At 40.7% G+C, this 22,271-nt stretch overlaps 1 protein-coding gene across 2 annotated transcripts in view; it reads left to right on the top strand.

Annotated features, from left to right (window-relative positions):
• Positions 1 to 22,271, top strand: part of grik5 (glutamate receptor, ionotropic, kainate 5) — a 119,234-nt gene that overhangs the window by 81,533 nt on the left and 15,430 nt on the right. For both annotated transcript variants that reach the window (XM_079693882.1, XM_079693883.1), the window contains exons 10-18: positions 2,584 to 2,742; positions 3,113 to 3,265; positions 6,000 to 6,104; positions 10,914 to 11,021; positions 12,833 to 13,036; positions 16,483 to 16,596; positions 17,127 to 17,236; positions 17,485 to 17,658; positions 20,582 to 20,747. In XM_079693882.1, the coding sequence (XP_079550008.1) occupies positions 2,584 to 2,742; positions 3,113 to 3,265; positions 6,000 to 6,104; positions 10,914 to 11,021; positions 12,833 to 13,036; positions 16,483 to 16,596; positions 17,127 to 17,236; positions 17,485 to 17,658; positions 20,582 to 20,747 (1,293 nt within the window). The remainder of the gene's footprint in view (positions 1 to 2,583; positions 2,743 to 3,112; positions 3,266 to 5,999; positions 6,105 to 10,913; positions 11,022 to 12,832; positions 13,037 to 16,482; positions 16,597 to 17,126; positions 17,237 to 17,484; positions 17,659 to 20,581; positions 20,748 to 22,271) is intronic.

Consider the following 22,271-nt stretch of genomic DNA (forward strand, 5'->3'; position numbering starts at 1 on the left):
TCAGAACATCACGTGCTCTCTGGTGAGACGTCATACTTGCAAGTATAAAAGATCTTCGATACCTTTAATACGAATATTGTGTCGCTGTACGTTTGTTACCTAACTCATAATTCTCTCTAGACCACAGCTGATTTCAAAGCTGCTACGACAGTGGGCAACGCTGAGCATAGCATGAGATAAAGGGAGAGGTGACAGAGAGAGGACATGAAGCTTCGGTGGAGGGAAGGAAAGGGAGAGATCTGAGAAATGAACACCCTGTAAAAAGATGTGGAAGTGCAGAGGAGGATAGCAAAGAAAGAAGGGTTCTGAGCCGGTGAAGGTGATGACAGATGTGATGCGCCCTTTCTTCTTCTGCCACCCGCCACCTTCTCTGTGCTTCTGGTGTTTTTCATCTGCCTCTTTGATATGCTCCCCTCCCACCATATTGAATTAATGTGTCACTTTATGCCGTGCGTTCTCTCCACCTGATGTCCTTTAGAAGCCACGTCTTGTGTGTATATTTCTGTGAAGAACTACTGGAGTCATTTCCATCAACATCTCTTCCCCCCCCCCCATCTCTTCCCCCCCCCCACCGTATCTCTGTTTTCCCATTTTCCTCTCTGTCTGTGTTTTTGTTTTTTTCTCTCTCTCTCCATCAGAGATTAGATGTTGTCACCCCCTGTTGCCTCTGTTTCTTTATTCATCTCACTCTTCTTCGCACAGTGGGTTTCTTCTGCACTCAGATTCTGATACACTGTCAACATTGTCACTCACCTGAATGTTCTGTCTCTCTCTGCAAACACCCTCCTCATATATATATAGAGGAGTAATAACCAATATCATAATAATTATATTAATACTAGGGCTTTCAAACGATTACAATTTTTAATCAGATTAATCACAGCTTAAAAATTAATTAATCAGATTAATCACCATTCGAACTATGTCCAAAATATGCCATTTCTTTATGTATATTGTTGTGGGAATGGAAAGATAAATGAAAGAAGGCGGATATATCCATTTAACATACACGTAATGTATGTATGTTTATTATAACATTGTTCTGTGTGTCAAAATGAAAGACAGCCCACACACCTATCAATCATCAAACCGTGGGGTCTTATTTCATTACGTGTTGATTTCTATCAACACGTAATGTTGTATCGATGTATATAGAGATGTACTACAGCAAAAGTATTCTCCGTCGGGTCTTCCTGCAACAACACCACGCCGTTATCTTGATTCTGATTGGCCAGAATACATTATCAAAGATGTTCTATTGAGAAGACGATCACTACGTGACAAAAGTTTTCAAACCGTTTCTAGTCTTCGGTATTTCCAGACAAGTGGCTGCTGAAATCAATCTTACTAACTGCTGTCTGTGCAATTTACTCGGCGCGAGTTGGCAGACTTTATTTTGCTTACTTTAACATCATTTTTCATGGTGGGGCTAAGGTGGGGCTAAGCCATTTCTTGGTATGGCTGTAGCATACCCCAGCGCTGCCACTGTATGTATGGGGCGGGCCATTCTGCACATGCGTTAAATGCGTTAAATATTTTAACACAATTAATTCAAAAAAGTAATTACCGCCGTTAACGCGATAATTTTGACAGCATTAATTAATACACACAATGTACATAATATCTGTTTTCTTATTTTGTATTACAGCCGCATTTTATTCAATGTTTTACTCCATTCTATTTCTGTTTAAATTCTGCAATATTTTATTATTTTTTTTAACGTTATTAGTTTCCCTGAAATAGTTATCTATCTGCGTTTTTACATTTTTGTTTTACTTAAGTCAAATTCCTCGTACGTGTCAACCTACCTGGTAATAAACCTGTTTCTGATTCTAATAATAATAATAATAATAATAATAATAATAATAGACGAGTAATAACCAATAACTATGATAATTTGTATGTGCAAAACATCCTTTTTATAGTATCTCAAACGTTAATATGTTCACTTACCGATTTAAATGCTGGTCCGGATCGTTTAGCTATGGATGAGCACTTATTTCTCTTTATTAAACTTTTTTTTTTTATAATGTGTGCTTTTTTTTCTATAATTAACACGTTAGCTACTTTATTATTCCTTGCCTTTTATCTGCCATATCTCTTTTTGCTGTTACACTGGACATTTCCCTGCTTTGGGACTCACTCCCACAACCCATCAGAGACTGCACTGACCTCACCACCTTCAAAAAAACCAAAAAACTCACCTCTTCAAACTAACTTTTAATGTGTGATTGTTCAGAATCAGAATCAGAATACCTTTATTAGTCCCACAGAGGGGACATTTGCAGCGTTACAGCAGGGAAGAGCCACAGACAGCTTAGTGTTGCATATCTTACATGTGTTAAAAAAAAGTACTAAGTTATAATATAATAATCAATATGCTAAAAAAAGATAAAAACTAAAAAAATTACATAAAGATTGTTGTTTTATTGCTTGATTTTAATGTGATTTTTACTAATCCTTTTCCTTTTTCACTACCTCTGTAAAGCAACTTTGAGCACCCGTAAAAGCGCTTACAAAATACATTTATTATTATTATTATTATTATTATTATAAAGGGACTCTGATTCCTCATGTACCCAGGACTTCCCGCTCCTGAGACTGGATGACATAGTGGATGAGCAGTCCAACATTGTGGGCTTCTCCATGTTTAACACCACCCATCCCTTCTACTTGGAGTTCATCCGGAGCTTGAATCTCTCGTGGAGGGAGGGATGTGACCTGACGTACCCCGGGCCGGCGGTGAGTCTCACGGTGCTCTGCACTCATGCATGTGCACATTTAGGAGTCATTTTCAAAGCTTTGTTTGTGCGCCACATAAAACATTAAGCTACTTTATTCCTCTCACTGATTCACGGAGCAGTTAAAGAGATGCAGCTAGTCTTTTGCTTGTACTTAACGGGTATTGATGTATCCATCTGTGTTTCCTCCCCGCTGGTTTACCTCACATCTCTCCCCCCTCTTTCTCTCCTTCCCTGTTAAACATTCAATCATCTGAACTCGCACATCTCTCCTCGTCTCTCTTGACTCACGTCTCTCTTCGCTGGGTTTCCATCCCTCCCCCATTTTGCCTTTCTCACCCTTCGTACCTCTCTTGTTTCCTCTTCCACAGCTCTCGTCAGCGCTGATGTTTGATGCGGTGCATGTGGTGGTGGGGGCCGTGAGGGAATTGAACCGCAGTCAGGAAATTGGAGTGAAGCCGCTCAGCTGCTCCTCGCCTCAGATCTGGCAACACGGGACCAGTCTGATGAACTACCTGCGCATGGTAATCGCTCGATGTGTTGTAAAATCACCTGCAGATTCACAAATTCATACGCATGCACACAATTACATCATGAGACACATGGGGAAGAAAGGAGCACATGTAGTAAGTCTTAGTTCAATGCAATTACATTGGTTTTTAGATGTCCACATTTTGAAATGTTAGAAAATAGTGAAAATACCTTTTGATTTCTTTCAAAATGTAATTGCAAATATTTTGATAATTTATAAATTTTGAGTCATTTTTCAAATAAAAAAGCCAAATCTGCTGGTTCTAGATTCTAAAATGGCATGTGATAGTAAACAATATTGGTTAAAGCAAAACTTTTGAAAAACCTTGGAGTCCAAAAGAATTGTGATGGTATTTTTAACGAAATTTTTATACATTTAACCTGTTAAGCCCGAGAGGACCCTAATCCGGTTCCTGCGGGTAGTTTTTTCACGAAACTGTGTCTCAGGGCTTCTTAATATTTAAAAACCTCATTCACCACTCATTCAGCAATGGGTAATGTTTAGATGGATTTTAGGAACTTCCCCTCGATTCCATTGGCTTTAACGGTTAAAAAGAGATGTCAATCATCAAAATGGAACGAGGGGGGCCAGAGATATGGAAAATGCACCCAAATGACCCCAGAAGTGTTTTTCTTCTAAACCTCTCTAAAAAGGTCAAATGTTACTGGTCTTGCATCAATCTTGATACAGGGTACTTATTATATGTTATAGTTTGGATTCCTAAAGCTTTTATTCTACCATCCCATCATTCAAGGGTGGTTTTCACTATAAGTAATTTTATTTTTTTGGACGGACACTATAATTTAATTGTTTTTACTGTGTTCAATCTGAATTTACTTTAAAATAAAAAAAATCTATATTGATTCTGACTTTTCTACATCCAACTCACAGATGTAACCTTGCTTTGAGAAAAAAGATTATTAATGTACCCCTTTTAGAAAGGAAGATATGGTCATTTGTTCTGGGAATGTCATTTTCGAGCCTGAGACCTGAAAACAGGCTCAGGGCTAAACTGGTTAATAGAAAAGCCAATTGATTGCTTTCTGTAAATTAAAAGGCAGATTAGTTGGTAACAAGGGTAATCATTTCCTTATCATCATCATCATCAGCAGCAAAAAACACCAATATGTTTTCATGACAGTGATATAAATCAGACAAATACATCTGTAAATCAACGAACTAGCAAATATTTTGACATTTTTACTTGAAAAATCACGCAAACCATTATCCCTAATCAGAGCTGTGGTGGATTAATGATCTCTTAATTGACTTTCTCATTATTCACTTCAGCACAGCTTCATTCTGTGTCATCTCACGTTGCATGTAACCTCTGTCTCTTCTTACTGTTTGTCATCTCCCGTCACCGGTCGTCTGTGCACTCGTCTCATTGACTACCTGTTGTCAAGGCAGCCCGAAACCTATCTCTCACTGCCTCCATCCCATCGCCTGACATCTGCCTTTGTTAGTCAACATCACGATGTGCTCCATCTTCAGCGCCGTGCCATTCATCACAGATCTCGCTAACAGTGCCAGCACCTGGGTTCTGGAGAGGAGAGTCTGTGAGGTGCCGTTCTGAGTCTTATTAGAGAGCTGTTGACTCTCTCTCTGAGCCTCGCTCACTCACTCTCTCCTAGTTGAGCCAAAACTGATCACCCCTGTCTGCTGCATCCTCACACACTTCCTCTGTCTCTATAGCGCCTTCTTGTTTCTCACCCTCTCTTTTCGCTGTAGATAACACCTGTCGGCCTAATCGTGATAGATAGTGGGAAGAAACATATTTGGCTTTGTAAAGAGGATTGCCTGTTTCTTTTCCAGCATTTATTCTTACTGTTTCTACTACGGCTGCAGGATTGGGAAAACTGTGAATATTTTTGACGTATATTGCAATTGTGATATTGGGACTTTCTCTGCAGCTTTACAATACTAAATTCAGAATTATATTTTCACATATTGTGCCTACTACTATGAGGATATTGCATGAGTACATATTTGATTAATAGTGCAACCATAGTTTCTATCGTAGACATTTATCACAAGTCTAATTTCATATATATTTCACTGTAACTTTCTGCCTACGGTTGAATTTCTCACAGTTTAAATTCACGCCAAGCTACTAAATGTTCTCAGATAGAAGGGTGTGGCTTTGACCATTGTCAGGTGATTATCATAGGGATCTTAGGTTTGTAATAGGTTTTGTAATAGGTTTTGTTTCTCACTTTTTTAAAACTATTTTTCTTTTTGTATTACTTTTAATATAGTATATTTTAATATTTTTTTATTTGTGTCTGCTTATCTGTATTATTGTGTTGCATTGTTGGAGAAGCCTGTGACCTAAGATTTTCAACGATATAATTACTCTGTAGCTATGTTAGTTTGACAATAAAGAGCCTTGAACCTAATAACCAACATTTCAATAGCCCTGTAATGTAAATTCCCTAGCTGAGACCTTCCCCTTTCCTTTGTCTTTTTCCTGTATTAAGTGCTTGCTGTTTTAAAAGGGTCCGCATTTCTTTAGCACACATTGGTGCAGGATTATCTGGCCATATTTATTAAATAACACAACTTTGGTTTAAACTTGTAGATGTGTTCTTTCCTTACCAGAAGGCGATTAAGTGTGGAATTTCCACTACAGTTTCCATTCTCTGTTTTAATCCTCCAATCTTTGTTTCTCCTCTTTTCTCCCGTCCTCTTTCGTGCTTTCTTACCTCGCTCTTTCCGTGGGCCAGGTGGAGTACGATGGTCTGACAGGGCGTGTGGAGTTCAACAGCAAAGGGCAGAGGACCAACTACACCCTGCGGATCCTGGAGAAGCACAGAGGAGGCCACAAAGAGGTCAGGAGTCAACCATTATCATGCGGCAGAGGTTATACGCCCCCAGGCTTTGGGTTAGCTACAGGTCACCCGTCTGAAGCCACTGTGCCGGAGGCGCTGTTTAACACTGAGGTCAGCCTCATCGCAGGCTCCCCTGATAGTAGCCAGACATTTTACTTTGTGAAGTTACTGTGATGTGTGGCACCTGTCGGCACTGCAGTTTAACCTGCCATCCGATGTGCGTCATGTTGTAGCTGCAGATACATGACGACTGTTTTATCTGAAGGCTACTGAAATACATTCACTTCTTGGGTTTCGAAGCAGTTGTTTAATATTGAAGTTTTCTTTTCAGTCTTATTCATGTGTTTTTATGTTCTAGCTGACCCTATGCCAAGTGCTTCTGTTGCTTGTTTCTTGCATGTTGACTTGATGTTTTCTGATTTCAAAACATACACAAATTACATTTTCGTTATGGTCGGTTTATTTTCTTCCCGTGCCTACAAACTAGGACATTCATTTGTAGGAATCAGCGTTGGTAATCGGCCTCAAGCTCAGAACAGAGTAGAGTCTCTCCTCATCTAATACTATGTATTATTTATATAGAGGCTTAATGGAGCTCAATCTTCTCGTGTTGTTATGACAGCGCTATTCTTCAGTAAGGAAATGTCCCTTAGTTGAAAGGATATTTTCTATTCTTGATCCTTTGTATACATTGTTATCGTACATATACTGTATACATAACGGATCAAAACAGAGTCAAATATCATTTGCATTGAGTTGCATTGGGAACAATAAACTATATATCTACAGTCTTACAGAGAAACTGCTGCACTGTGATCATATTGTGTTGTTGTCTACTCCAAAAGGTCTGACCTTAACTTGTATCAAAATGTTTTAACTACAGAGATTCTGAAAGAGGAGTTTTCTGTGCACCTCCATACAATCGGAGTTTAACGATACGTCCACACAGCGGCTTTGGAAAAAGCTTGCCGACGGGCTTGTCTGAAGCTCGACCAACAACCAATCACATGAATCTCCCGCCCCTGACACAGAAGCAGCGGTTTGATTGGCTAGAGCTTTTACTGGCATATGATTTGATTGGCTGACGCTTCCACCGAAAGCTTCAGAAGATTCAAAAGTTGAACATTGCTCAACTTTTGAATCCTGAGATGCCTGGAAATCTCCGCTTTGCTTCCCACAATGCAGTTTGGCGAAAAGTGAGGAAAGGTGACGTCACCCCATTCAAAGTGAATGGGCAGAAGCGTTGGAAGATTTTTTTAACTCTGCTATGTGGACGTACCGTCATACTTGCCAACCCTCCCAATTTTCGCGGGAGACTCCCGATTTCACTGCCCTCTCCCGGTTTCCTCCCGGGGTCATATTTCTCCCGCATTTCTCCCGATTTCTCACAAAATCAGATTTACTCACGACTGTTTCCACTCGGACTTGCCAACAGCTACACCATTGTTTGGTTTCCATGGTAGCGCGTCTCTTTAGTAGCGCGCGCAACTGAAAGTCGGAGAGGGTGAGGAAGACAGTCACAGAAAACAGAACAAGAATCGACAACTCGGCCCTCTACTCACTCCTTTCCTGTAAAATACAGGTCCAGCCCACACATATGCTCCATCAAGGATGGTGCTACAGGCCGCAAGGCAGTGCACTCAGAACTACAATAAGCATCCCCCCCCCCCCCCCCCCCCCCCCCCCCCGGTTTTGAAATGCTCCCGATTTCTGAGGTCTCAAGGTTGGCAAGTATGCGTACCGTTAAACTCACCCCTGGCCAGCTACATTCGGTGTGTCTCACATTTTAAAGCCAATAGCTAGACCTGAAGCCTCCAGTGCAGAGCGGACTGGAAATACAGACAGGAGAGTTTGCATTAGCAGGGTGAAAGTTTTGACAGCAAACACGGTGGTGTGCAGTCTTTGAATGTAAGCCGGACCCTGGAGCTTCTTTCCACCATCTACCAAGAAAACCTCACTTGAGTTTATTCTTTGTTTCACAACCACTGACACGGTGTCAGCCACTGCCAGTTACAAGCTCACATCTTACTTAGGTTCAATAACAAAGTGCACACATATTATTTTAATAATTACTCATTTCCAGCTCAGCAGCTGTCCTCTTTTTGTGACAAGATAACAGATAACAAAAACTGATAAAAGATTACACCTACAGTACCATTGTGATGATTCTGCTAGTTTCTGTGTTTAGTGCAGACTTCTCTGAAACTGGGTCTGTTCTGAGGCTCAAACATACCGATGAATGTCTCTGATGTTTCTCTAGCCATCTTTGTGCACGCTGCTCTTTCACCAGTCACCAGCAGTTGTGGGCAGGGCGCCAGGCCAGTGATATAGATCAAGGATTTTCAAATGAGTAAGAAAGGGTAGATGTGCTTCCAGGCCCTTTTCAGGGTTTAACTTCTTTATGGGAAAGACCAAATCATCAATATAAATCATAGTAGAGTATTTGTATGGAGTTAAACATGTCATTAGATTCCAAACTACACATTTCGGGGACATAATTTGCTAATTTTCAGGTTCATATTTGTATTTAATGTCTCTACTGTGACATGTTAACACGCATTAATGTTCAAAAAGCTCTATATTCTTCTCATAATGCCTGTGCTGCAGCACCTCTTTTCACCCTCTGTCTGAAACCAGAGCCCAGTCTGCTCTGATTGGTTAGCTGGCCGGCTCTGTTGTGATTGGTCAACCTCTTAGAGATGTCCTACCTACCCCGTGGCTTATCACGTACAATGTGTCGGAGCGCTATCCATTAGCAGCTTGAGTGTGACATAGTGATGTCATTATGTTACTGAAGTAAACAAAGGAGTCTAATGGAAGTATTTCAGGCAGGCGGGAGTGTATGGGAGAGAAACTTTTGGATTTAAGCCTTTGCAGACCATTTACAAATCTATATAACACACTACATGAATGTGAAAACAACAGTGGCAATGACAGGATAATGGTAAACATTAAAACATAGTCTAACAATAACCCAATTAGTGGAGAGGCATAATGTACTCAGCATTGTTGGTTACAAAGCACAATCTATCTTACATTTTTTTTATAGTAGCCACCGACTCGTACCAGACCAATTAAGGCTCTAGCAGCAAACCACCATGTGTACTAACAAGAATGTGTTTTCTTGCTCAAGACTTCGACCTTTCATTTGTTAAAGGAAAATAAATCCTTTTCATTAAATTTCATGGACCAGATCTCCCCTGTCAGTCTGTGCACGTCATCTATTTGATGTACTAGTTACATGCCACAATGCATTTGTTCAGGGTAGTTGGTCAATGTGGGGGACAAACATATAATGTCGGCAGACCCAACCAACGAGGTGTAAAGAACAATTTTGGTGGCAATATTCTATCTCTGCAGACTCCTCCAGTGAGCATTAGAAATAAAGGTGAGGGAAGATAGATATCAAAATGCATTTCAAAGTCAAGATTAAATGAGGCATAAGTATACACATCACTGCAGATCCAGACTGAGGGAATTACGCTGTGGTTCATTGACTGGAGGAAACACTTTCCCTTCACCTTCCCTTAATACGTTTTGCAGGGTTCTGCTATAGGCCAACTGCCTCCCATGCTAACACTAAATAGCACCTGATAACCATACTTAAAGCCAGACTTAAGAGTTTTAGGTAGCGGTAATTACCATTTTAACTCTGCCCACCTCTCTGCACAGCAGCACCCACACTGTAGGCAACGCAGTGATGGCTGACAGGAAAAATACTATTCTTAAATGTCAGGGCAGGATAAAGAGTGTAAAAGAATAACTGTGATTCTGTCTGAGGAGTCATTACCTCTCCTCTGACCTATTGAAAAATGTACAGCAATATCTCCTAAAGACGTGTCTCTGAGCTGCGGTTCCACCCCTACACACCGGTTAGGTCGTAATCACACACTTATGTACCTTAGCGACTTTACTGTCTCCATAAAACAGAAATATGTGAGCTGTTTTTTTATGCAATTTAAGAAAGGTGCTAGTAGGATAACAGACATGGCAATGAAACTCCCGTTCATGAATGCTTTTTATATTTTGCCATCTTCTCCCAGATCCTTGCTCTGCCTGTCATAGAAGGGATTTTCTTTTTTTGCATGGTACTTGTACAGTATGACTCCAATGGGGGGAATTAAGTCAATATGCGTATACAGTATGCAACGATATGGATACAAAAGCATTGAACAAAATATACAACATTCAAAGGTCCTTATAAAAAAGACTAATAGTGCTAAGGACTACTGAAATACTTACTTTCTTCACATGGTGTGTATCCGTCTACTACAGTAACAGGGTTGCAGTTTAGTCAGAGCTAAAAGAGGACATATTAAACACATTTTCAGGTTCATATTTGTATTCCGTGCCTCTACTGTGAACTGTTTAAATGCTTTAATGTTCAAAAAGGACTTTATTGTTCTCATACTGCCTGTGCTGCAGCCCCTCTTTTCACCCTCTGTCTGAAACCAGAGCCCAGTCTGCTCTGATTGGTTAGCTGGCCGGCTCTGTTGTGATTGGTCAACCGCTTAGAGATGTCCCGCCCCTTAGCCGATCACGTACAATGTACAATGCGAGCCAATAGCCGCGCAAGAGTTACATAGTGATGGCATTGTGTAACCAAAGTAAACAAAGGAGTCCAATCGAGGTGTTTCAAGCAGGGGGGGGCGGGGCTTGGGATTTTAGCCTTTGCAGACCATTTATTCCACAAAAACCCATAACACACTTCAGGTAAGGGAAAACCCCCAAAAAGCATTTTAGGGCCCCTTTAATGCCACAGTATGTGTCCCACTTCAGCCATTGGTTTCCTCTTGCTTGCTCTGATAGATCGGGATCTGGTACTCCAACAACACTCTGGCAATGAACTCCACCAGTCTGGACATCAATGTTTCGGAGACGCTGGCCAACAAGACACTCATCGTCACCACCATAATGGTACGTTACTCCCTGCCCCCCGTGCTGCTGAGGTCATGGATGTTGTTGTGCCGCAGCTCAAGCTGTTTTGTTGTCTGCTTTGTGCTAATTTAGCTGTCACTGTAGCTGTCATAGAAGCTGACAAAGCACTGAGAGAAATGTGTTTCTGAATTCAAACCGCCAGAACGTTGGACCTCTCATAATCTCCGAGCACTTCGAGTGTGTCTCTGTCTGGTTTCCATATGAGTAATGTCACATCAGCAAATCAATAAATCCCTCACATGGTGCTGCTCCATCTTCTCCACGTTGGCATGGATGTATAAAAACCCTTACAGTTAATCCTCTGCAGTATTTTGCTCAAATAAGACATTAAATATTCTTTGTTGACATGACTGTTGATGTAACAATAATAACAAAGCTTGGTTACTTGCTATTATTATACTTTTTTTAGGAAAATTAGGTACATAACAAATCATATGGCTACAAATAATCCTACATTCCTTTAAAACATACACTAGAAAATGTATAATTTGGTAATAAAAAGCTTACATTTTTTTAAGCCAAGAGAGCTATTTCACTGATTTCTCTCAAGAGTTAAATTGGTTTGTGCCCATGTGTGCTCGTGGGGGTTCTCCTTATGTCGTGGCCTTTTGAAATAACACTTGAACTAGAATCAGAAATTATACTGAAAGCTTGCAGACCTTTTAAAGTGATTGTTCAGCTAGGAAGATATCCTGTCTTTCAGACCAAGGTATTGCTTAAGCACTAATAACATCTGAATCCTACTTTTCCCATGATGCAACTGTTTGTAATCCTTTTGTTTAGACTGGTTTAACCAATGTCTTTGTATTATTTGTCCAATAAATGGACTTTGAATGTACTGTACATACATATAACTTAATTTGAGTAATGACTCAAAATGCTTTGGACAGAGTTACATATGGAAACATAATCAAATCAAAGGCATGAACAATACAACTTGTGCTTCCTAACCTATATTAATGCAATCGTTCTCTATTTGGAGATCGAGATCGATAGCACTCTGGTAAATAGTCAGTTAGCTTAGCTCAAAGAATAAACTATATGGATTTAAATAAAAAGCTACAACATGTTCATTAGTGATGTTTAAAGGTGGATTTTAACATCTGTGTAGCGGCCAAAATCCTATAGAACTAAAACAGCCGCTGAGGCACTAGTTAGCGGATCTTACGCAGGGCAATGATCATCTGAGTCCAGACAAGAACCTCAATTTCTGCATTTTATTCCAATAATAAAGTACAATGACCAGGTTTCCTATATCTCTTTTCCTTAAGCCGTTCCTATGGCTTTCCTTTGTGTGGCTTGAAACACCCTGGTAAAAAACCATTTGCCTACTAGTGCTCTGGCTCCCACCTCCACCTGTCTCCAATTTATACAATTACACCAGGTGCTCTAATCACCCAGTGCCCAAACATGCCTTCAAAAATAAAAGCATAGAAACGAATTTAATTGATGACACTAACTAAGAATACATTTACAATAAACACTATAAACAGCAAGAAAATAAATATTAAACTATTAAATAAATAAACAATCTCCAACAATCTGATAGAGCCAGGTTACACCTTGTTTCCAGACTAAGTAAGAGAGTGGTATTGATCTCCTCATCCCTCTCTACTTGAGAGCCATTTTCCCAAAATGTCCAACTATCTATTATTTACATTACAGTTATTTTTGTTAAAATTGAATTCGCTTCGAAGCATAGAGTCTTACATTTGAGTCAGTAATCTCCGCTCAAATTCGATACTGTTCGTTTTGGATTGAATCGCCTTGTGTTTCTTTCCCTTGCTTAGGAGAACCCATATGTGATGCGCAGAGAGAACTACCAGGACTTCCAGGGCAACGAGCAGTACGAGGGCTTCTGTGTGGACATGCTGAAGGAGCTGGCAGACATCTTGAAATTCTCCTTCAGAATCAAGCTGGTGGACGACGGGCTGTACGGGGCGCCAGAGCCCAACGGCTCTTGGACTGGCATGGTTGGAGAGCTAATCAACAGGGTGGGCACACTCTCCCTCTCCCTCTCTTTCTCTCTTTCTGTTTCACATACTCACAGCAACATGCTCAAATGTTCTAACCAGTATCTCTAGCAACAGAAACTTATGCTCGACACACACACACACCCACACACTCACGCTGTAGCCCCAAACCACAACTCTGCTGTAACTTCACATGTCTCAAATTGCCCTCAGAGGGGAGCAAGACTCTTATCTAGGACAAAAGCTGACTCGATAATTCCCCAAAAGAGAGTGGTTGCATTGCCTAAAATGTGTCTGCACCATCTTTTCCTCACACTATCCCCCTCCTTGCTTCCCCTGTCCAAACATAGTGCGCCTCAGACAGACACTGTAGTGGAAGCAGGCTAATGAGAGCCCCTCTCTGCCTAATTACCATACGGTATACTTCAATTACCAGACTGTGGTCCCTGTGTGGGGGCTGCCACACTGGTGCTCCCCCGGCTCTCCACGCTACTCTCCCTCATGCCCTACCCACTGCCTGATCACTCAGCTCTAATTAGCGGCCCATGTTCATCAATTAGCTTTTAATGGAAGAGATGGAGGGGAGGCAGAGCGACCGGAGACCTCATACAGGTGCACAGCCCGGCCACCCAGTGCTTACTCGCAATTAGCCTCATTTGGACTGTGGGTAATGTGCGAGTTTCTGTGCCAGAGGGAGAGTGCACGCCTCAATGTTTTTCCAAATGTATTTTCAAGTGCCACTGTCAAACATTTCATTTTTCATTCTGGAAATCAACATTTGAAAACTACCAAACAAAGAGTTTATGTTCTGCATCGCCTTAAGTCCTACGGAGCGAATAGAAAAAAATATTTTGTTCTTTTCTTCTGTAATTTGTGTTCCTCGCTGTTGCCATGGTATAAGTGTTTGTCTACATACTTAAAGTCAAACTGCTCCACCAAATTGAAATCCGCTCAAGGATTGTATAGGTCAATCCCTCTTGAAACTCCATGAATCAGCCCACCATAATAACATAAGAAAGGCCATCCAGCATCATTGTCTCTGACCTCAACTCTGGCAGGAACAGCTGGTATCAAATGGTTACCATCAAATCAGACACACAGGGTTCCATGATTTAAAAAGGTTACACAGAAGCACTCCTTTTTGCACTAGTCAATCCTAAAAATGAAATGTGGAGCTTATTTTCAGATTGAATGGTTTTGAACGTACACTCTAAAAACAAATGCCTCGGCTCAACAAAGAAAATCAACGCAACAGTTTGCATCGATGTTTATTGAGTTAAGACAACTTCTAATGAAATTGTCTTAAAGTTATTTGAGTTAGGGGAGAAGGCTTTTCCTCTACAATCAGAGGTGTTTTTAATGACCACTTACTTCATAATTGGTAGCATAAACACAAGTTTTGAAGTTGATTACTCAAAAGATTAAGTTGTTCTGACTAGTTTTACCACATGATTTAAAAGGGATTTTAAGTTGTATGTACTTAATTACCCTCATTCGGGATACAAGTTTTTAAGTTGATTACTCCAAAAATCAAGTTGCTCCAAATATATTTTATTTAATAGTTTTTTTTCTTAGCTTTTTCATGTTTTTGCCTCTAAAGAAAGAAATTAATAATTCCACAACAAAAATATTTGGCAATTCACTTTTTATTTTGAACTGCAGTTGTTTATTTCAACACATGATGTTTCAATCAGGAGAGAATTCATTTTGGTTGAACATTTATTGACACATGCCATATGATAAGGTGCATGAACACCTGAAATCACAGCTGACTGCAGGAGAGAGGAGAACCATTTTATAGTTTGGCTGCAGCACGTTGATTGGTTCAAGAGAACGCCTGTGATGAGCTGATTATATGCAGCTGTGGAGTGAATGTATATACAGTATACACCCAGTCTTCCTGAAAGAACTTGCACTGAGAAAAATGGGGACACAGCAAATAAATGCTGCCATCACATTGAAGTTAGAGGCCTTTGCATATTTAAAACCAGTGCCAAATATGTAAAATGTGTAAAGTTTTTGTGAAGCTACAGAAACAAACTCTCAATGGCCACCAATCTGCAGATCACACACATCAATTTGACAAAAGATGTAACTAAGATGTTTACAATGCCGACAGTCATTATTTCAAACAGTATGAACACATTTAACGCAGAATGCTTGCTCATTCATTTGTTTCCCTCGACCACGATGGTTGCCATCGTATGGTCAGATCCTGGGGTGGACCGGTCACTGATGAAGGCGATATTCATGTCCCTTTGAAGCACTTATTAAGCATTATTGATTGGGGTGTGGTCAAAAGTGCAATATGCTTCAAAATGTAACTGACAGAGAGCAGTGCTTTGGTCCTGTGTTTTTACACTGTGCCCATGGATTTTATTTTATTTCAAGATTTTTAATTACGTCGCTAAACTCCTTGAAAAGGTCCTCTTCCTTTTCTCCAAGGCGCACGACTGGAGCGGATGGGTAGTTCTTCACTTTTATTGTGCTATCTTTGAAAAAGGAAAAAAAGAGAAATGACCTAAATTGATATATTCTGAATGGGTGACGGCCAAAAACTTGCATTTCAATGACAACTCTAAATAACGATCCTTCCTCAAGAAGCATGTCCTTCATCTGCTTCACCGAGATTCATCTTTAATAAAAAGCGATATCACAATAGAAACCAAAGTATTTTTACTCTCACAGTAGCCTCAACTACTTTGTATCCTCTCACAGAACTATTCACAGTTCAAAGGCTGCTCATTTAGGTCAAACAGCAATTTGCCTATACAGTGCAACTACAAGGCTATCTACTGTGTTCTAATGACAAAAGATGACACCCACCTTAAAATGTCCTTTGTGTATTTCTATTTGTCTTAACTGTCGTAACTTGTCCAGGCATGTTAAGTGGGAGTGGACTTGAAATCCTTAACTCAAGGTGTAGAACAATTAAGTTATCAAGCCAATTGCATTACTTAGTACAATTTGAATTTAGTTTTAAGTCAATTAACGCAGAAATCAGAGTTCAAATTACACACAATATTAAGTTGATGTAATTACCAACATTATTACGTCAACACAACTTACAGTATAAATGAATGTTGGCAACTTAAAATGTTTATCTAAATCAATTTACTCACATTTTTATCTTGCAACCATGCATTTAATTAAGTGGAGGTGAAAGGTCGCCTGAATTCGTTTTTAGAGTGTACACACTGTCTTTAGTGTAATGTTATGTGTAATGTCTTTGTCCTTGTTTGATGTTCAAATGGAGCTGCAGTGAAAATGTTCAGACGTGCGCTGCCGACATGATAATTTTATACAGAGCTCTCATGTTTCAGTGCAGCGTCGAGTGTCTTTCTATTTTTACGCTGGTATCTGACCACTTGTCGTTTTTGTTCTCCCTGACTCTCCTCCACCGCCTCTCTCTTTCCCTCTCCTCCACTTCTATCTCCACCACCTATCTATCTTTGTCAATCCTCCAGAAAGCAGACCTGGCCGTAGCGGGCTTCACCATCACATCGGAAAGAGAGAAAGTTATCGACTTCTCTAAGCCGTTCATGACCCTGGGGATCAGCATCTTGTACCGAGCTCAACTGGTGAGGGTGTTATCTGGGGCTGCAGGGAGATACTCTCTCCAGATCCTGTGTTTGTTCATCTCTTCTGTTTGTGCTGCTTTTAAGCTGAGACACACTCGTCTTCTTATGAAATCAGACTGAATCTTACATAACAGTTGATCCCATCTTTGAAGTCGAGGATTGTGTAGCGTGCTCTGTGTCCACTGTGTAATGTATAGGTGTAATTTAAATTGCTCAATAAGTCAGCGCTCCGTAGCTCCGTACCAGTGGCAGCTTTACATTGCTAATGAGCTTCTGGGTCCAAGCCAAGTGTGCTTCAGCAGAAGGCATTGTGAAACGGAGCGTTTATGGATTGTAGCATTAGCGAATCAAAGCACTGCAGACTCACTATCAGCGCGCAGGGAAGGACACTGCCCTCCTGTGGTGCAGAGGAGACACTCAGTGAGAGACATGACACCTCGTTTTTTAAACACACTGTACTGTACCTTCCTGTCTCTTCTGCTCCATCCATCGCTCCACTTCACTTTGTTTCTCTTCTCTCCGTGCACCAGGGTCGGAAGCCGGGTTACTTCTCCTTCCTCGACCCCTTCTCTCCTGCCGTGTGGCTCTTCATGCTGCTCGCCTACCTGGCTGTCAGCTGTGTGCTCTTCCTGGCTGCAAGGTCAATACATTTCCTCACACAATGTGCCCACAGTCAGCGGCTCTATCGGCATTTGTCATGTCGAACACGAGTTGCCTGTCAGATATCCTCATGTCCTCAAGTACACAACCTCCCGCAGACAGATTGACACCGATCGAATGACTGATTGGTGCTGGCTTGAATGATCTGAAGGAGGTGCATTACTGTACTGCGGTTTGACCTCAAGGCCGTTCAACCTGTATTCCCCTCTGCCTGCGTTTCTCCACCAGGCTGAGCCCCTATGAGTGGTACAACCCTCACCCGTGTCTCAGAGAGCGCAGGGACGTGTTGGAGAACCAGTACACGCTGGGGAACAGCCTGTGGTTCCCCATCGGAGGCTTCATGCAGCAGGGGTCAGAGATAATGCCCAGAGCCCTGTCCACCAGATGTGTTAGTGGGGTGTGGTGAGTTACACAATCCATACATGTTATTGCTTTCAACATATATAGATAATCCTGGACAAGTCCCTCCCACTTCCAAAAAGTGCTAAACTCAAAAGTTTGATGTCATTCAGTGCAAAGTATCCAAATGCTCCTTTGACAATGAATTGGTACACATTTTAGAGTTGACAATGAGAGCACCCTGAGGAATAGTCTGGTAATTAAAGTGTATGTAAAACTGAGAAAACAGAGAATAAGGCAAGGCAAGTTTATTAATATAGCACCTTTCAACACAAGGCAATTCAAAGTGCTTGAAAGAAATTAATAAAATGGCATTTAAAATCTGTCATTAAAAAGAAAGTTAATAAACATTAAAAGAAAAAATACATGGATAAAAGTTACAATGCAGTTTAAGATGTGAATAGTTCAATTAAAAGCAGCGACAAAAAGAAAAGTCTTTAGCCTGGATTTAAAAGTAGTAAGAGTTGCAGCGGACCGGCAGGTTTCTGGGAGTTTGATCCAGATATTTGGAGCATAATAACTGAACACTGCTTTTCCATGTTTAGTTCTGACTCTGGGGACAGAAATAAAGCTAATTTAGGTTTAAAAAACGAAACACTTTGAGTCAACCAAATGTGTCTTTGGAGCAGCTCCAGACCTGATTCTACTACAAGTTTCACTATTAATTTTGATGGATTTGAGAGAGAGCAGCTCATGTGCTCAAATATTGATTTAACTAACTTAGACCATGGATATATATTACATTGGAGTTATTCGTTTCTGAGTTTCCTTTGAAGTTTGTCTGCCGACTTGTTTAAAATCCCTGTTTTTGCCTATTGTTACTTTAATTAGATGTTTGAGATTCAATCTGCAGAGTTTTCACATTCAAGTGTCAAGGGTGGAAGCGCTTCTCGTAGCGCTCGTTAAAACAGGTATTTATGAGCAAAGGGTTACAGAAGAGCAACCGATTTCTGAAATGTGAAAATAGTTAAGATTAAAGATAAATACTATAATTAAAAAAATGGTAATAAAATACAATAAAATCCGTTCAAATAATAAAACGACTAATAGACCAAATTACCAAATTAAATAATTAGAAGCGGGCAGTAAATACCGATAACGACATGAAGTCCAATGTCATGATCTTTAAACTACATTTGATTATTATTACAGGAAGATCAGCCATTTTACAGATATTTGCTAAACTGTTCCTGTACATACTAGATTCCTACTTTCTCTTTATAATTGTGTTGAAAGCAATCCACTGGTTAACCTCATTTCTTTATCAGAAACTGCATTTTTCCTTGAGGATGCATTTTCCCTTCTCTTCTCCTTAGCACATCCGCTGTGTGAGATAATGACATTTGGATTTTAAAGTTTAACAGGATAAAGCTCAGTCCCTGAGCACCGGGCGAACAAAACAAAAATGCTAAACTCACAGAAACACCACAGTAGCCTGATGATAGTCCTTTGGCAACATAGTGACTGGGACGGACACACACACACACACACACACACACACACACACACACACACACACACACACACACACACACAGGGTAAAGGATAAAATGATCGCTCAGAGCTAAGGAGATAAAGGGTAGAGGAAGACAGGAAGAGCAAATTACACTGAGTTGAGCAAGATATGGGATAGGGGAACATTATTAAGCAAGTGAATACATAATGTTCTTTTTGAACAAAGTTTGAAGACATGCAAGAAAGGTCAGAAGAGAGTCCCATTCAAGAAGTTTGGGAGTATGTTTTCCTGTATTAGTCTATGTAAGTCCTATAAACCTGACACCGTTTCTTACTTACACTTAAAGGTGGGGTAGGTCATTTTGGAGAAACCAGTTCGAGATCGCTAGAATTTGAAAATACACAACCGGAGAAAATCAGCCACTTCCTTACAGAGCCCCTCCTCCAACACACACGAACGCGCACATGACCAATGAGGGCACGAGATAAGTTTGTGCACAGATGGAAGGCTGACAGGCAGGTAGGCCATCCAGTTATTTTAGCCGGGCCGGCTCAGATGATTGGTCGTGCTTTTTACAGTATACGGCTTCCACAGATGACATTTTTTATGGATTTGTTGTCAAAGCACTTAAGATATTCATTGCTATCGGGATGTTAAGAGCATTCCATGGAATATAACAAAAAGTGTATCTCGAGCCGGTTTCTCAAACTTACCTACCCCACATTTAAAGTGCGTTGTTTTGATTATAAACACGGTGAAAGCATTTCTTTTGGGAATGTTCGCTCCACAGTTTACGCCCTCCCTTGAAAAGTCCTTGTATCTTTTGGCTAGTGTTGGCTGTGCTTCTAAAAAGCAGGATTGATTATACTAATCTTCTTTTATTACTATTTATTATTTTAATGTGATAAAATGTCAGGGATTTCCAGACATTTCCCCGAGAATTTGACTTGATATGTATAATTTGTTTTGATCCAGAAAGTCTATATATCCCACAATTCAAGATTGCGAGTCAAATTAAGAAAAAAATCTGCAGCTCTTTTTAAAAAATGTCACCATAATTCATATTGTCAGAACCGTTTCTATTATTAAAGGGAAAAGGATAAGAATACTGCTGATTAACAGTTAAGTTTGACGTTTTTAGAATCAGAATCGGAAAGCTTGGAAAGCATTGTTCCTTAAGCGTTACAAGAGCAAAGTAGCAGTGCAGATAATAGGCAAACATTAAAAGAGTAGACTTACATTATAAAAAAAAAGTGGCAAGCACATGTCAATACAAATGAAACTAAATAAGTATGTGGTAAAACATAAAAGACGGAGTGAACATGTAAAATGATGCCATAATCACATTGTAAAAATAGAGTGTATATTGCAATTAACCCTGAATGAAACTGTTTTGCCATATAAGTGTCCTACATATTGTCCATCCATGCTCACCTTATCTACGTGTCTTCCCCTGTCTCCCCCTGACAGGTGGGCGTTCACCCTGATCATCATCTCCTCCTACACGGCCAACCTGGCGGCCTTCCTCACCGTCCAGAGGATGGAGGTCCCTATCGAGTCTCCGGACGACCTGGCCGACCAGACCAACATCGAGTACGGCACCATCCACGGAGGGAGCACCATGACCTTCTTCATGGTACGGCCCACTCATGTAATATGTCTGGGGTTTTTGAGTGAACATGTGTGTGACTGTGTTTTTCTTCAAAGGTCACCTATTATGCAAAATCCACTTGTTCATGTCTCTTCTACATCAACATGTGTCCCCTCTTGTTCATGTCACATCAACATGTGTCCCCTCTTGTTCATGTCACATCAACATGTGTCCCCTCTTGTTCATGTCACATCAACATGTGTCCCCTCTTGTTTATGTCTCTTCTACATCAACATGTGTCCCCTCTTCCTCATGTCTCTTCTACATCAACATGTGTCCCCTCTTCTTCATGTCTCTTCTACATCAACATGTGTCCCCTCTTCTTCATGTCTCTTCTACATCAACATGTGTCCCCTCTTCCTCATGTCTCTACATCAACATGTGTCCCCTCTTCTTCATGTCTCTTCTACATCAACATGTGTCCCCTCTTCTTCATGTCTCTTCTATATCAACATGTGTCCCCTCTTCTTCATGTCTCTTCTACATCAACATGTGTCCCCTCTGTGGAAAGAGACTCTGAAAGTTTCAGGGACAAAGATTCTCTCTCTTTTTGTCCTGATCCATTTCTATAAAAACCTGTCTGAAAATGAGCTGATCAGATTTTGGCCACTTTATGATGTCATAACGATTTTTTTGGCTTGTGTAACCATTAGCCAATCACCAACCAAGGTAACCCCCCCCCCCCCACACACACACCTTACCACCTGAATCTCCTCCTAGAGCACCATTGTGTTCTTTTTAACCAAATCTCTCTCAGAGGGGAGTGGGGAGGGGCTCCTTATTTTCATCTAAAGTAATAGACACTGGCCGTTTCTCAATCTCGAGGAAACTGGCTCCCAAGCCAATATTTCAAGGATGCTACGTCATCGAGTGCCGCCGAAGGACTGTTCCAATCTCCAGCATACTTGGAATTCCACGAGTCCTTGGTTTGGGGGTAATTTCGAGGCTGCACATGGGTAGACTTCACGTCCTTAAAATCCCCACAATGCTTTGCGCACGGACCAATTTCCTCAAATCTCTGGCGGAAAATGTAAGGCAGGGCCTCTCGTATGACGCACACCTGCACACTTGCTAGCCTGTTCCACTCTTCGTTTTCCGAATGCCAGGAAGGATTCTTGCCTCGCTTCTGAAGGAAGTGACTCGGAAGACATGTGCTACCAAGCAAGCATCTTCGCGATTGAGAAACGGACAGAGACTCTTTTGAAACAGGGCTGAAACAGAGGGGATTATGGGTAATGCTGCAATGATCTGTTTAGTGTTTGGAGCCAAACACTTCAGACACATGTTCTGTATATATCTGAGACCTATAATATATGGATGAAAAACAGCATAATAGGGGACCTTTAATGATGTTGATTTTGATGGCAGTGGGAGTTCGGCAGTCTAATTTGACATTTCCTGAATATCCTTCAACTCTGTAAATGTTTCATGAGGATTTTAGGTTTGTTTGTGCATGTGTGATTTAGTGGACTGTTGTGTTTTCTTATTGCTGTGCCCATAGTGAGTCGT

This window comes from Notothenia rossii, assembly GCF_949606895.1.
Source record: "Notothenia rossii genome assembly, chromosome: 7".
NCBI classification, from domain to species: Eukaryota; Metazoa; Chordata; class Actinopteri; order Perciformes; family Nototheniidae; genus Notothenia; species Notothenia rossii.